Source organism: Osmerus eperlanus, chromosome 4 (assembly GCF_963692335.1).
Source record: "Osmerus eperlanus chromosome 4, fOsmEpe2.1, whole genome shotgun sequence".
NCBI classification, from domain to species: Eukaryota; Metazoa; Chordata; class Actinopteri; order Osmeriformes; family Osmeridae; genus Osmerus; species Osmerus eperlanus.
In genome coordinates this window covers 10,039,988-10,055,871 of record NC_085021.1, presented here as the reverse complement: position 1 = coordinate 10,055,871, position 15,884 = coordinate 10,039,988, and the positions used below count along the sequence as shown (strand labels likewise).

Sequence of the window (15,884 nt, the reverse complement as noted above, 5' to 3'; positions counted from 1 at the left end):
ATATTGGGAGTACCTTTTGAAAAGGCAGCATCCAAAACATGTGTAAAACGTATCCAGTAGAGTGCATAGCATATCGGCCTAGTACTGTAGCAGTGCAGGAACCGTTTCAGTGCGACTTTTAAAGCATTTAACTTTAATTATTCAAGACAATGGATGTTAACGTTTCCTCATCTGATTAACAGCATTTCCGGAAATAACTTACATCTCACATGCAAATGAGTAGTCGGTTGTCTTTTTCTTACAGTCATAAATGTGTAGACCGACCTCTAAAGCCAATTTCCCATTCCCAGAACGACTGGCAAATATCAACATGAAGATTTGAAAATGCCGGAGATAAGCCAAGGTTACATTATTTACAGCGTTTTCCATTTGGATTTCGACATTTACGGCAGGCTTCGGGTGTGGATGTACCTCATGAACAATAATGAGGTGGAAATAACTGTATCCTTGGTGAAGTACCTCCACAAAACAATTATGAATTGGGCCGTGACTAATTGAGCATCACCACCATATATTTCTGAGAAGGAAACTTGACTTGACTTGAATTGTGGCGATTAAGTACCCGGAAGAGACAATACTTTGTGTTGAGTCCACATGACACATGAGTTGTCATGTATGTGCTGGATGCAGGTGAGCGGTCGCGCGATTTCGGGAATTCCCAAATACTAAACAAGGAAGATGCGGTCTGGAGTTATCGCATAATATCAACACACTCTCTCCCAAGTAATGTATGACTTGTTGAAATTAATAATCATTATTTAGTTTTAACAATTTGTCATTTATAAGTCAAAGGCGCATCAGATACCGTGACATTGTGAATACAATCACTGCTACTCAGTTTCGTTCTCTTCATTTAGAAAGAGCCATGTATGAATCTCGTTTAGCTCTACTTGTGCCGTTGACATTAGGAATATATTGATTGTGTCATAACTACAGGTTACATTTGAGGAGGTTAGGTGTAATCGATTATTGGAATGGGGTTTTATAAAATAAACGACCCTAACATGGTGGCTGGACTCGTTACACAGTTTAGCTTTTATAAGTCTTTCTCTCTCTCTCTCTCTCTCTCTCTCTCTCTCTCTCTCTCTCTCTCTCTCTCTCTCTCTCTCTCTTTTTCTTTCTCTTTTTTTGTTGACAGTTTTGTGCCCGCCCCTTTCCTGGTGCTAATATCAGGTTTCTATGTGGCTCCACAGAAAGATCCAGCAGGTTGAAATACGGCTTCTGTAAAGCCTTTGTCCTCATTCGGTTCATGTGACTAGGTAAGTCAAAGCATCTATAGGCTACTACCTACACTCTACATTGACTTTTTTACTGCTTGCCAAACATAGAAAGAATCTTCTGCTCTAGTCAACCTGGCTTATGCATGTAGGAATGTATCTCACTCTAAAGATTCAAGATTCATGCTGAGACTTGACTCATTCCTAATGGTGGGTTTCAGCTTGTCGGATGATGCTCAGTATGTAGTTGTGAAGTAGTGGTCATAGTGTCAATTCACCAAGCCGCCCTCTTTCTTCCTGTGTCTCCCCCTTTTGCTCTTCTTGCCCTTTTGTGGGCATACGATACATGCATGTGTATCACACAGACCTGCTACTTAGGATGCTGCACAGTTTTGCAGTGTCAACCACACAAGACATCTCAACAGACATTTTGGAGGTGTCTGTTTGACTGCTGTTGCTTGCAGCCTTCACAAGATTAGATACTCAGAATGTAGAGTACTGAAGGCAACACAATTATCTGCATGCAAATCTTGTCCTGTTGCAGAAGGCAAAAATAGTCAAAGTGAAACTTTATAAAGAAGTTGGTTGCAAGTTCAAAAGTTATTTTACATCATGTTTTGTGACAGACATTAATTCTGAACATTGGAAAACGTTCGACATAGCATTTTTTTAAATCTCCATTTCTATGTAATGCAATCTTAATCAACAGTATTAATATTTGAGCAAGATGCATTTAGCACGTACATGTTTGGGTGCGTTTCTCACTTTATTGTTGCTGTATTTGCTCAATAGATAAGCAGTGACACACCTACAGTAGATGGCTTGTTGTTTGAAAATGACAGATGTACTTTAAGAAGTGACTTAGTCATAGTGGTCAGAGTTTCCCGCAGAAAATGTGTTAGTTAATGTGGTAGGGTGGGGTTTGCCGTCAGACCGGGGGAGAGTGGGGGGTCTACTTCGTGCTAAAGACTAATGCGGGGGGGGGGGGGCGTTCTGCAGAGAAGGGAGACTGGCGTTTTGGAATGGGAGGGAGAAAACAGGACAGAGTAAAACGGCGGATATCGCTATAAAAAAATAAATTTAAACAACGTTGTTAAGGCGGCAGGTGTGTGTTGCTTAGGCGGCTGCCTTAACTGAAAAGTGCTGCGGGAAACCCTGGGCGTTCAACAGGTATCCAGTGGAGGAAGCTGTTAGTTATAAACTAAGTTGAATAAGACATGGCTCGGCAGCTGGCCTATCACTGCAGTCTCCCAGTAGTTCCAGAATGGGGCTATTGCTGACTGTATCTGTACTTGGATTGCTGTCTGATGTGGTGAGCTTGTGTGCTGAATCCATAATTGCCATCGAGCCACCAGTGGGTTCCAGAGCAGGCCCAGATGGGTGAACTGGGGGGGTAACCTGAACACTGTTGGATGTATTGTTCAATCAGCTGGGAGACAGAAACACTGATCTGAGCTGCAGGGGGAAGCAGGCATGCCATGGTGGATCCAGAGGAACAGAGAGGACGGGTTGCATGGGCGGTTTTAATGACCTTAATTAGATCTGTTGCAGCAGACTGAGTCTGGGGGGTCACAGTTAGCTGCTTACGAGTGAACTCTTCAGGATAAGCAGACTTATTAATGTACCACGTACGCACGCCCATGCAGTTTTGTGGACCAACAGTGCGAGCTATAGAGCTGCTAGGTCGCAGCTAAATAAACCCCAAATGGTTATTGTTTAGGTACAGTTGTGTTTAGCTATAGTAGAAGTTCAGATGTAAAAGAGGTTGTACTTTGTTATCATACTGAGACAGTTCTAATGCACTTTCAATAGACGTCCCTGAACAGCAGTTTTATTACAAACAAAAAAACACAGATCTTTTATATTAAAGCTCTGTAATATTAATCTCAGTCTACTAGCAGGTTGTTTTCAGCCCCAGGTGAACAAAGTACACAGTGCCTGACAACCATGTGTTATTGCCAGGAAGTGATGCGTGAAGATTGGTACCAGGAAATGACTTGCCAACCACAGGAGGCCGTTTAACACTTTTTGTACACCATGGCACTGCTGAAGGACAGAGGATATACTGTGCAGTAGTGGAACATGCTTTTTAGTTTTGTTTTGAAATTGCGGCACTTCCTGTCTCTGTATTGCAGATTGGTGTATTGAAACAATAAGCTAAGAATAACTCCTAAGGGTACATCTGACTAATGCACACTTGCAATGAAGTGTGTTTGTCAAATCATCTGTACACTAGTCTAACCAGTTCCTATTGTGTATCGCCTGAGTTGCCACTGTGTGTGCATGCATCATGTTTTCACATGGACAATAACCAAACCTTAACGGATGACTAGGCTAGTCCCAAATGCCAGCAATATGTGCCTTATGGCTAGTAAGATTAAGCATCTCTATTTAGTGTAATATGGTGAGCTTCTCTCTTTCATCTGGCCTGGACAGACGATGTTTAATAGATTTGTGTTAGAAGAAGTGCTTCACATTGAGTTTATTGATTGTAGTGGGGGTGTGGCAATTACCACAGTATGAGAGATACTTAATTCTTAAAGTATTAATTGAACCACCTTGATATTACCTATAATTGATGAATGCTGATTTGGGAGTACATCACCTTTTTGAGGCCTGCTCTCAGGCTGATAGGGAAGCCTTTTGCATGATGTATGGTACCCCCCCCCCCTTTATTTTTACTGAATGGAATGGATGGGGGCCTTTGGAGGTGTGAACAGGACGAGCTGGCACCATGGATTCTGGCTGCGTGACTCTGCTTGGATTTCACCATACTGAATTTGTCTTTAAAGTTTCCATTGAATCATGGGCAGTAAACATCTACACAGACACAAGGCCTACGGCCCAGTGTGACACACATACCTCATGAGAAGAGATTATTAGGTTAAGTGGCCATAAACACAGCAGACGTGGAGCCTATGGGAATCACATGGGGAAGAGGGGGAAACTACCAGTGACTCAGATCCAGGAGACCAGGAGGAGTCAGAGACTGACTCTGAGGAAATCCCCTAAATGTCACTTAGCCACACACAAGAGCCACCTATATATAAACTTCCAACTGCAAATACACGCCAGATGATGTGACAGTGTTGTCTCATTCACAGGGAGCTTCTAAAGGTAAGAGTAAGCCATAGTTTGCTATGGCGAACCAGGAAGCCCCCAACCCCTCCTACACCGTCTTCGACCACTTTGTCCTAGCCCAGAGCTGCAAGGATGTGCAGCGCTACTTTGCGGAGCTGTGTCACCACCTAGAGGTGGACCCCCAGGACTATCACACCTTCTACTCCAAGCTGAAGGAGAAGCTCAACTACTGGAAGGCCAAGGCCCTGTGGGTGAAACTGGATAAGAGAGCTGCTCATCCAGATTACCAGAACGGGAACGTTTGTGCTAAAAACAAGGTTTGTGTTCAGCGCCTGAGGACGACGAGATGACCTGAGTATTCAGCTGTTGAACTGTCAACTCGTCCTCATTCCTCACTTCATTGACTGCGTCTTCTCTTGTTGATCTTCCTCTCCCTCTCCTCCTTCCTCTTCCAGTGCCTGGTTCTGGGCGCAGGGCCATGTGGGTTGAGGACAGCCATAGAGCTGGCTCTGCTGGGAGCTCAGGTGGTGGTTCTGGAGAAGAGGGAGTCGTTTGCCAGGAACAACGTGCTGCACCTGTGGCCCTACACCATCTACGACCTTCGGGGCCTCAGCGCCAAAAAGTTCTATGGCAAATTCTGTACCGGTGCCCTAGATCACATCAGTGAGTGTTCCATTTGCCAATCTAAGCTATGCTATGCTTATACAGTACCACACTCTTAGAGAACTGTAGAATATACATTTAAATTTAGTCATTTAGCAGACGCTCTTATCCAGAGCGACTTACAGTAAATACAGGGACATTCCCCCCGAGGCAAGTAGGGTGAAGTGCCTTTCCCAAGGACACAACGTCATTTTGCACGGCCGGGAATCGAACCAGCAACCTTCGGATTACTAGCCCAATTCCCTAACCGCTCAGCCACCTGACTCCCGATATACAGCGCCTGTCTTGATATTCCTCTCCTACACCACAACATATACATTCAAATAATGTGGCTCCACTATTTCCTTCTATGTGAAGGTCCATATCCACAGCACATGTTCATGTGTCTGTCTCCCCAGGCATCCGTCAGCTGCAGCTGATCCTGCTGAAGGTGGCTCTGCTGCTGGGGGTGGAGGTTCACACTGGGGTGGAGTTCCGAGGCCTGCAGGAGCCCTCGGAGAACACAGGTACACGTTCAACCTTCCCACCTCTTTCCGTCCCTCTTCTCATCGCTCTGCCGTTGGCCCCCTGTCCCCTCATAGTGTGGATTCACACACTGAACAGAGATGCTCAGCTAAGAGGAATCGTGTCGCCGCAGTGCGTGTGCCGGTCTAATGCTTTGTCCTGCGCCTGTCTCTTTGTCAGGCTGGATGGCCAAGCTGCACCCAGAGTCTCATCCTGCCGGAACCTTCCAGTTTGATGTCTTCATCTCTGCTGGAGGAGGACGCTACGTCCCTGATGGTTACTACACGCACGCACACACACACAAACTCCCGCACATCATAAAACGGTATACTGCTGATGTCACACATACAAATGACCCTATGTTAATATGTAATCATATTTACCATTCACCAAAACAAATTGGGTTTTACTGTTGCGGTACAACCGTGAATCTCGACTCAATTTCAGACCACCTAGAAGTGAGCCCTTCTGTTTTCCCTCTCCCCCACCAGGCTTCAAGAGGAAGGAGTTGAGAGGGAAGCTGGCCATCGGCATCACAGCCAACTTCATCAACAGACGCACGGCGGCCGAGGCCCAGGTGGCAGAGATCAGTGGTGTGGCTCGGATCTACAATCAGAAGTTCTTCCAGGACCTACTCACAGAGACAGGTACCACTTCACTATCTGGCTCCACAATCTCGGTGGTCTGTTCCCTGTTGTACCTCACCAAGACAGAACTTGCAGCATGTCTTTTCATCGAAGTGGTTTATTCCTCTCTTTCTTCATTTCCTGTGTCGATATAAATCCTGAGGCAATCCATTTGACATGGTATGTTCTTTGAGTCTGTGCGTTAGGGATGTTTCACAATGTCTTGCTTTATTTCCCTCTTCATCCTCCTCATTCTCTCTCTCTCTCTCTCTCTCTCTCTCTCTCTCTCTCTCTCTCTCTCTCTCTCTCTCTCTCTCTCTCTCTCTCTCTCTCTCTCTCTCTCTCTCTCTCTCTCTCTCTCTCTCTCTCTCTCTCTCTCTCTCTCTCTCTCTCTCTCTCTCCCTCCCCCCCCCCCATTCTTCCAGGTATTGATCTAGAGAATATTGTCTACTATAAGGATGACACCCACTACTTTGTCATGACTGCCAAGAAGAAGAGCCTGCTGAAGAAGGGCGTCATTAAGCAGGTAAGACCAGCATCACGACCCACATACATCATCCAGGAGATACTGGCCTGCTGTCTCAGCATCTGTTCCCTCCAGGATCCACAGGGGGACCAGGGTACTAAACAACCCTGGTTAGCAGAGACTCCATATAACCTTGACCCTGTTGTTTTTCGGATCTCTGCCCTTGTAGGCCAGGATAGCTGTCGGTCTTTCACACACCAAGGGACTTGGCCACTAGTCAACTGTTCCACTGTACCACTCACTACTGTCTGTGACACTAAGCTAAGGATCAGCTTAGTGTTACAGAGCAACATGCAACACAGGACCGAGCACACAGTTTCGCTTTCCAATCTTGTTTTCTGTACAGGGAGAGGAGCGAGTGGCTTTGTTGCCAAAATAGACTTTAGTTCAATCTCAAGGTCACACCACACTTATTGACTTCAGTTCTTCTGTGAGACATCAGTGAAATCAGATCCAGTTGATCTTAGAAACAAAATGGCGGACTGCATTGTCTTCCATTGCATTGTCTTCCCCCTAGCTTGGGTGTAACTTGAGCATACTGCTTGAAGGCTTTATTCAAGTAATTGTCTGATCAGGACAAAGAGAACGGGCTTTGTCGTCACTCACCCCCATCCCCTCCTCCTTGTTCTCTCTTTGCCAGGACTACGGTGATGCAGAGCAGCTTCTGGCCGCGTCCAACGTGGACCGCGAGGCCATGCTGCGTTATGCCCACGATGCGGCCCGCTTCTCCACAGGCTACCAGCTGCCTGATATGCAGTTTGCCCAGAACCACGCGGGCCGGCCCGACGTGGCCATGTTCGACTTCACCTGCATGCACCGCGCTGAGAACGCCTCCATCGTCCGGGAGAGGAGGGGCAACAAACTGCTGATTGGCCTGGTTGGAGACTGCCTGGTGGAGGTAGGTACTCGTCTATTAGTGGGTACGCTGGCTGGCTTCCTGGCTGTCTGTGACTCAGAGTGGTGATTCGCTAACGTAATATCAACTGTTGACGTTTCTCCTCATGTACATTTGCATGCATGTTCACACCTGTGTGTGTGTGTGTGTGTCACCAGCCGTTCTGGCCCTTGGGGACAGGCATAGCCCGGGGCTTCCTGGCATCCTTCGACACAGCCTGGATGGTGAGGAGCTGGGGTCTGGGCAAAGCGCCTCTGGAGGTCCTCGCACAGCGGTCAGTCTCATACTCTATCCTCCTGTTGATCTCCTCCTCCTGCTGTCCTGTTGTGCTGATGACTGCGCTGGTGACTCTGACTCTGAAGGTTACCTTCCTTGTGAATCTACAGAGAGAGTGTCTATCAGCTCCTGTCCCAGACAACTCCAGAGAACACCTGTAAAAACTACAGTGCCTACAGCATCAACCCAACCACCCGCTACAATCAGATTAAGTTGACGTCCATACAGGTCAACCAGGTAAGCACATAGTACCTGGAGCCACCAGCCTGCAGCCTCCTCAACTGCCTTTCTGTTGAAACAATATCTGAAGAGAGGAGACCTATTTAGGGTCATTCGTTTAAACTGACAACACAATCACATCAGTGTTTTTAGTCAATAATACTTACTGACAGGCCATTTGTTTATTGGCAGGAATTTGCTGCGCATATCAAGCGCTGGGTGGTAAGCAGGGACATTGTTTTTTTGATGTCCTCCCCAGGAGATTATTGATTTAAAGGCTTTGGAGAGTTTCCAGAAAATATTGGATCGATAAAAACTGCATCAGAACTAGCCTTCAGCCTTTGAGTGGTAACAGAGGAGAGCTCACTGTGTCTGATGTGTACAACATTCACACAAACCTGTTGGTCCATCTCTAAGGTGAAACATCTGTACGACGTGGAAGACCCCCGTGAATCCAACCGCCTCAGCCAAAAGCAAAACAACAAGCCTCGCATGCGCAGAGGTGTGTTTCTTCAGTTTCATCCATTCCCCGTTTCCACCTTGACTCTCGCCTGACACACATATGTATGTAATATACTGAAGGAATGCCATGATATTCTAGATGATTTATGGACTATTCCTATAATGATTCCCCTCTGCGACTAAAGGGCCTGCTAAACTTTGTTTCCCCCGGCTGCAGATTCAACAGGTTTTGATGAGCTGCTGAAATGGTGTCAACAACACACAGGCGGGTACAAGGGGGTGAATGTGAAGGACCTGACTCAGTCCTGGAGGTCTGGTCTGGCTCTGTGTGCCCTCATACACAACTTTAGACCACAGCTCATGTGAGTATCTGAGCTCTGCTGCCCTGGCCGTAGCTACACAGACCGTGAGGCAACAAAAGAGTTGATCAAATACGAGCACAATATCCTGGCTTTGTAGGCAGATTCACTAACAGTTGACATTGTAGAGACGTTGAATTTGACCTTATCGGTCACCTTTACCTCTTCCCCAGCTCTCAAGCTGTTGAGGTAGTATGAGCAAGCATATGAACTGTCAGTGCTCCTGTGCCCCAGTGACATGGCCTCGCTGGAGGAGTCCAACACCGTCCACAACAACCAGCTGGCCTTCAGCGTCCTGGAGAGCGAACTTGGCATCCCCCCCGTCATGTCTGCCAGCGACATGGCCACGCGCGGACAGATAGACAAGTTGTCCATGGTGCTTTACCTCACCCAGGTCCGCAATGCCTTTTCCAAGAGAACGCCCCCTAAAGGTAAGACTTAAAGTCAACTAAAATACTAATATGCAGGGAATACTGTATGTCCCCACTTTATCTTATTTATGTATTAAAATGACAACGTCACATTGTGTAGTTTTTACTATCCTACAACTCAGGCTCAAAAACATTAGAGATGTATGTTTTAGTCATTGTGGATAGGCTTATCTGTATTTCATTGCGTACTGTATGGATATCATTCTGCTGAAACATTGTTTTGATTGTTGCACATGAAAGCAATGCAGCTCAATCTAGCATAAGTCGGTCAGTGCACAGCATCAAATCACCTATTTCTAAAAAGGATCAGGTGTCTCTCCCCCTCTCTGAAACGTGTTTGCTGTTGATTAGGGAAAGTGTTGGCACTGTCTCTTTAAGAGCATTACCCAGCATGCCCCTGGTGTGAGTGGCTGGTGCTATGCTAATAGCCATCCCTGATTGGCTGTTGTGCTCCTGCTTACACCAAGCCAGGCAGCAGGCAGAGCAAACGGCTACGGCGAGGACATGGCTTGTCAGACTAGGGCGGGCTCGCCTCGGAACGATCTAGCATTGCTGCTGTGACATAGGATTTCCCCGGGCTGTGTTTTAGAAGGTATTCTCACCCAACGTGCACTCTGTGGGATGTGTTGGTGGTCGGGGGCTGCTGGGTTCAGTGTAGACGTGATGCGGCGGTGTTTGCAGCTGGCTGGAGCGAGGTGGGTGTGACACCCGCCGCCTGTGATGCTGCGCGGCTGCGCTCCGCTCTGCCGGGGGAGACGCTGACAGATGCGCTTCCAGCAGGAGGGAGCAGCCTGTCCCTCACAGGGGGGTATGACTGTCACCTTATCTGCGGGGGGGAGGGGGGGGGGGGTTCATAAGGATTGCTACCGCTGTTGCATGTTGGATGAAATTGCATCTGCTGAGGAGCTGTGCCCTTTCTCTGGAGGCTGTGTGGTAAAAGAGGAAGCTATCAGTTGGGACTGAAGAGGACGAAATAATTGATCGATCAGTAAATGGAAGGCCCTGACCGACGCGGATACTTTGATATAAAAGAGGCTTATATCGCAAATGCGTTCGGTTGTAGTTGCCTTTGTCCAGGAAGCGATCTTTCCTTTGACTTTGCATCAATCAGACAGCGTCAAACGGATGAGAGGAGAGTTTGTTTGGTGTGGACTCTGTCGCGCACTTGGTGACAATGTTTTTTCTTGCGTGTGTTTCTGTGTTGCAGAGCCTCAGGCCCCGCTGACACCGTACAAATCCAGTGCTTTCTCCCGGACCCAGTCTGCAGTGTTCTTCCTCAACAAGCTGAAGCACAACTCCCTGCAGAGGCGCAAGGTAAGCTCAGAAGCAGAAACGCCACAGAGCGTCACTAAGAGGACAGCGGTCCACTGTTGACACATCTCAGGCATCGCTCCATAACATCGAGGTGTTCTGAGATAAAGGGTTGTTGACTGAGCGGCTTAGACAGTCACTGTAACCTCAAGTTCACATTTTATTAGCCAGCACCTGGAGTTTTTTTTAAATGAGTGCTTGTGTTTTTATATAAAGTAGTGTGGAAAAGGTATCATCGTTCTATGGTCTAGCTTTGGCTTCTTTTTTTAATCTTCCTCTCACTACTGTGTTTGCTAAGATAACAACGACTTCATTGTTCATTCATAAGCCTTCTGTCATACTCTTTCATAATTGGATCCATGAACACATCACATGACTGATTGTGTTCTTCTTCACAGGAGAAGCTGGCATCCAGGAGAGAAGCAAAGCAGAGAGAGATGGGAGATGAGGAGGATGTGAGTGTTGCGTTCATTCTCCTCTGTGGGCTCTTACGCTGCATTGACCTTTTTCTGTTGGGATTGATGTTTTTAGTTTTGTGTTAGTGGATGACACCACCGAACATAGGAGCACCCAGTCCAAACCATTTGTTTATGTTACTGAGTAGTTACAATACTAATTCTCCTTCCTTCCCTTTCCCCTCAGCAAATATCCTCCCTCTCAGCCCCTGAGGTGAGTCCCAGGCCAGACCCGGACCCTGAGCCTGACCTGAACTGCAGCTCCCCGACAGGCAACTGTGAGGAGTGCTACTTCTGCGGTCAGAGGGTGTATGTGCTTGAGAGGATCAGCACTGAGGGCAAGTTCTTCCACCGGAGCTGCTTCACCTGCCATCAGTGTGGCACCACCCTGCGACTGGGGGGCTACACCTTCAGCCAGGACACAGGTGAGGACCGCTGGCCCCGACGGAGGCTCTTTTGTGGAGTTCTTCCTTCATTTCATCCCAACCCTCTTGTCCTCTGTGAAGTGGGGTCTCATTCCTAAAAATATCACAGACTTCCACGTGGCAATGACTTGCGTCATGTACACTGTAGGAAGGACATTTAGGGAAGTACACGCAGAGAATGTTCTGGCTCATATTTACTAAACAAGAGACTTTTTGTTGTTACAAAAGGTGGACAGCTAATGTTGGCTCTCTGAGGATATGTTGACTCATGGTCATTTCCCAGCATGAGCCACTAAAATAAGATGAAGAGAGTGGAGGTCTGCTTTCTGAGATTTTAAGACACATCATTATTTTGTTAGATCATGTTTTCCCATCTCTGAAAAGCATTCAACCTGCAGAATGTGTGAATTTCAACAGCTGTGCTACCTGTTGTGATGTAAAGGTACTGTAGGTACTCAACAACCACAACACCATTTTCATGGCAAAAATGGAGCACAGTTTAATTTATTTAGCAGAGACATGCATAATGTATGAGAGTACCCTTTATAAGGGGGTGGGGTGTTGTAGTCAAGACAGGAAAGAGAAAGAGTTGTCAGCCATGCAACCTCACACGTAACGGTTCCAGACTGCAAGCTGTTGTTTTTCTGTGACGTTCCCTCAGGGAGGTTCTATTGTGAGCTGCACTCAGAGGATCTGGAGCTGGAAAGCATGAGAGAACCCAGATCTTTACAGGTTGGTCACCGCGGAAACGAGAACACAACACAAGCTGCTGGTGCTTGAGCCCAGGTTGACCTCCAGTCTGGCGCTTGATGCATGGTAGTTCATACTGTAGCCCCTCCGCATGCCCTGGTGAGCTAAGTGATCCAGTGAATGTAGTACACTCCCAGTGTGCATTATTTAGGGCTGTTTGAATGTACAGTGTTTACAATTGACTGGCTTATGGTACATTATACTTCCAAAGCAATTATGGACAAGGAGTTGAAAAGCGTAATAGGTCACAGGGTCCTGCTTCATGGCAATGCATTCTGCTCTGACTATCTTTTCCACAAAGTATTTCATTCAGTTCCTTCCCCCCCCCCCCCCCCTCTACAGGATGGAGAGGAGGAGACGGTAGAGTATGGTGTCTCCGGTGAGGACGACGCTCATTCTTCAGATGATAACACCCTGGACTGTGGCCTCGCGGGGCCACAGCCCGCTGAGGGCCAGAGGCCGCCCAGCCCGGCTGAGCCTGAGGAGGGGCCCCAGGAGCCCCAGCCACCCCCAGACCCTCCAGCCTGTCAGAGTGGACTCCAGCCTGGCGACGAGGACCAGAGGGGCGCCGAGACGTCCCACCCCGTTCCAGCGCCTCGCCCCTCGCGCTACGCCTCCCCCAGCCCTCAGCCCTCCCCTCCGGTGCCTAAACCTCGATCCATCCACCTGACCACCCTCAGGGATCCCTCCTCCCCCCCTGAGCGGCTCACCCCCCCGGCCCCTTCCCAGGAGAACAGGACCCCCGGGCCAGCGGAGGCCGGCTCCAGACCCAAGCAGTCCCTACGGAAGCTCCAGCTGAGCGCCGAGGAGAAGGACCAGCTGCTGAACCTGACCTACAGCCACGACTCCGACTCGGAGACCCCCGGGGGCTCCTCCTCCTGCTCCTCTTCCTCCGCCACGGCGGGGGGGCCCAGCCCCCCCAAGCCCGGCCGGCACAGGGAGGATCACTGGAGCGGCAGCTGGGGACCGGGGCCGCAGGTCCGAGATCATAGGAACCGGCGCTGCTTCAGACGGAAAGAGGAGCCCGGGGGCCAGAACCAGCCCGCCAAGGTCCGATCCAAGTTCTCCCCCTGGAACCTCTCGTCCCCCAGGCTGGGCAGAGACCACAGACTCAGTGTCCTCAACATCCACCCAGGTAGGACGGGCAGACGAAACTCCTTTCGTGCACGTGGGACAGACTTGAACCTCTTAAATAGCCTTAAATAGTATGAGACATGTAGGACATCCAACTGGTGTTGTGGACGGTCTCGGCTGTCCTGTCGGTCATGATAATGCAATGCTAATGGCGTGAGATGGACTCCGGACGCAGCTCGAATATTAACCGTTATCCGTCCGTCTCCATAGAAACTGCGGATGAGTACGGCCACAAAGCGTCCGAGGAAGAGGGTGCTGATGGGGATGAGGACGAGGATGACGACGACATGTTTGAGAAAGATGACAGCGATTTGTTCGATGAGAAGGTATTGGTGTGCGACCGCTCAAACCCCGCATGCACACGTGCCAGCACACACACACACACGCCAGCACACACACACACACGCCAGCACACACACACATCCCACACTCCTCTGTTTGCAGTTCCAGGCTATCCCCTCGGACCCGGTGGAGGCCGGAAAGATGGAACTGATGAAGATGAGAACCCTGGAAAGGCGGGCGAAGATATGCGAAATGCAGCGCTTCACCAAGGCCCAGGTCAGTGCACTGATCTCAGTCCAGTTACTAAAGCCCTCGGCCAGGTCACTTGGTCCACCACGCTGCCGCTCTCGGACCGACCTTGCTTTATGGTGTTGCCACACCCAAGGTATGTTTGGGGTGCAAGTCTGACGGGCCTCTCCTCTCTGTCACCCCTGTAGTCTATCCAGAGGCGGCTGGAGGAGATCGAGGTGACGTTCAAGGAGCTGGAGGAGAAGGGGGTGGTGCTGGAGAGGGCTCTCAGAGGAGAAGCAGGTGAGGGGCCAGCGGTGTCATCCCCAGCTCGCCACGATCCCAGACCACGACCCCAGACGGAACGAACGGGAATGGGCCTTCTGATCTCCCTGTGACTGTTCTACGAGACCTGGATAGAAGCGTTTACAGTTTTTTAATGAGGGCATGGAACACAGACGAGCCAAAAAATGTGTCGCCCTTCCGCACCATACCCCCCCCCTCCTCCCACTCGTTATCACACGCGCTGCCTGTCGCCCTCACACCCTGGGGGCTGTCCTCCCTCTCGTTCTCACACTCTCTCTCCCTTCAGGCGGAGGTGGTTCTCCTGAGATGATCGAACAGTGGATCCAGCTGGTCCACGAGAAGAACGAGCTGGTCTCTGAGGAGTCGGACCTCATGGTGGCGTGAGTACAACCCCCTCTTCTGTCTGTGTGTGTGTGTGTGTGTGATAGAATACATCCTGATTGGCCAAGTACGCTCCCCGCGCTGAACAGTGTGGTCATTGTCTGCCCCAGCCAACAGTTGACTCTCTCTCTCTCACTGCATGAGCCGTCTCTTTGTTGGCTTGGTCCTCATGATGAGGCTGTGGTGTTCATCCCGCCGTCACATGACTGAGCGGGGTGTCTTTTCTGTGGGGCTTCAGTCGAGGGAGAGCAGGCTGTCCTCCCAGAGGCTGGACCTGTCTGCTCTTGTTCACCTGGTCTCTCTGTCTCTCTCTCTCTGTCTCTCTCTCTCTCTGGCCCTCAGGTCCAGACAGTTGGAGCTGGAGGACAAACAGAGCATGTTGGAAATGGAGCTGCGGAAACACATGGAGCTAAGTGGTATGTACTCGCCTGTATCGTTAAGAGTGGTGTGTGTGTGTGTGTGTGTGTGTGTGTGTGTGTGTGTGTGTGTGTGTGTGAGTCATGTGTGTGCTTGTGAGTGGCTCACTGGTATTAATCCTGTGTATGTGTGTGTGCCAGACTCTGAGAAGACGGCGGAGCAGCGGGCCGAGGAGGAGCGTGTCCTGCAGCAGATGATCGAGGTGGTGGACATGAGGGACTCTCTGGTGTCCTTCCTGGAGGAGAAGAGGCTGAAGGAACTGAGCGAGGAGCAGCACATCATCACCATCATGGAGGCCAAGAGACACTCCTCGCCTGGAGCCCAGGTGCACTGGGCGTGAGAGGCAGTCACTTGGACGCTTTCTCACACACACACACACACAGACACACACACACACACACACACACAGAGACAAGTATGATGGAGATGGATTTGCTGCTTACAAACTCGGGTGCTGTCCTCCATTTGCAAAGCCAAAGATGTATTGACTGTACATTTGCAAAAGATGCATTGTCAAAGATGAGTTGTGCTCTCGGGGAACGAGGGCCAAGGACCTGAGAGGCCAAGTGAATTCCAGGATAACCGCTCGAGGAAGAGCTGGGCCGGAGATCTGAAGCCTGCTAAGTGGCTTCATCCAAACTGACAGCCTCACCTGCCAAACCTGGTCCAGCCAAGCGTCCAGAAGCCCGGAGACCGAGGGAGCCCGGCTGCTAGCTGCGCCACCCCTCCCCTCGCTGCAGCACACACACTGAGGAGAGAGAGCTGGAACACGGGTCACAAAACTGGGACTTGAAGCCCAAAACGCAGCTTCTTTACACAGGTCAGACCGTGTTGTTAAAGTCTGTGTTTATTTGCTTGTCAGCTTGAACTAATTCAGATGCACAACAGCAATGTACATACCGCAGCTCCATGTTGAATATTTGTACACTGTATAAG

The 15,884-nt window shown here is 49.4% G+C and overlaps 1 protein-coding gene across 1 annotated transcript; it reads left to right on the top strand.

Moving 5' to 3' along the window:
- Positions 1 to 556: 556 nt before the first annotated feature.
- Positions 557 to 15,486, top strand: mical1 (microtubule associated monooxygenase, calponin and LIM domain containing 1). The gene is made up of 25 exons (XM_062458813.1): positions 557 to 723; positions 1,139 to 1,259; positions 4,322 to 4,615; positions 4,754 to 4,961; positions 5,360 to 5,467; positions 5,646 to 5,741; positions 5,957 to 6,112; positions 6,517 to 6,617; positions 7,258 to 7,515; positions 7,671 to 7,786; positions 7,899 to 8,025; positions 8,425 to 8,509; positions 8,687 to 8,831; positions 9,063 to 9,259; positions 10,467 to 10,573; positions 10,969 to 11,025; positions 11,213 to 11,450; positions 12,112 to 12,182; positions 12,543 to 13,335; positions 13,545 to 13,660; positions 13,779 to 13,892; positions 14,054 to 14,147; positions 14,437 to 14,530; positions 14,874 to 14,947; positions 15,089 to 15,486. Exons 3-25 carry the CDS (start codon positions 4,358 to 4,360, stop codon positions 15,286 to 15,288), a joined length of 3,813 nt encoding a protein of 1,270 aa, XP_062314797.1. The 5' UTR covers positions 557 to 723; positions 1,139 to 1,259; positions 4,322 to 4,357; the 3' UTR covers positions 15,289 to 15,486.
- Positions 15,487 to 15,884: the final 398 nt, after the last annotated feature.

Bases quoted from the DNA above. Each gene is read 5' to 3' on its own strand.
- mical1 (XM_062458813.1), top strand. From the start codon at position 4,358: ATGGCGAACCAGGAAGCCCCCAACCCCTCCTACACCGTCTTCGACCAC. The intron at 5,468-5,645 runs GTACACGTTCAA...TCTCTTTGTCAG, and splicing joins GGAGCCCTCGGAGAACACAG to GCTGGATGGCCAAGCTGCAC. The intron at 14,148-14,436 runs GTGAGGGGCCAG...CTCTCCCTTCAG, and splicing joins GGCTCTCAGAGGAGAAGCAG to GCGGAGGTGGTTCTCCTGAG.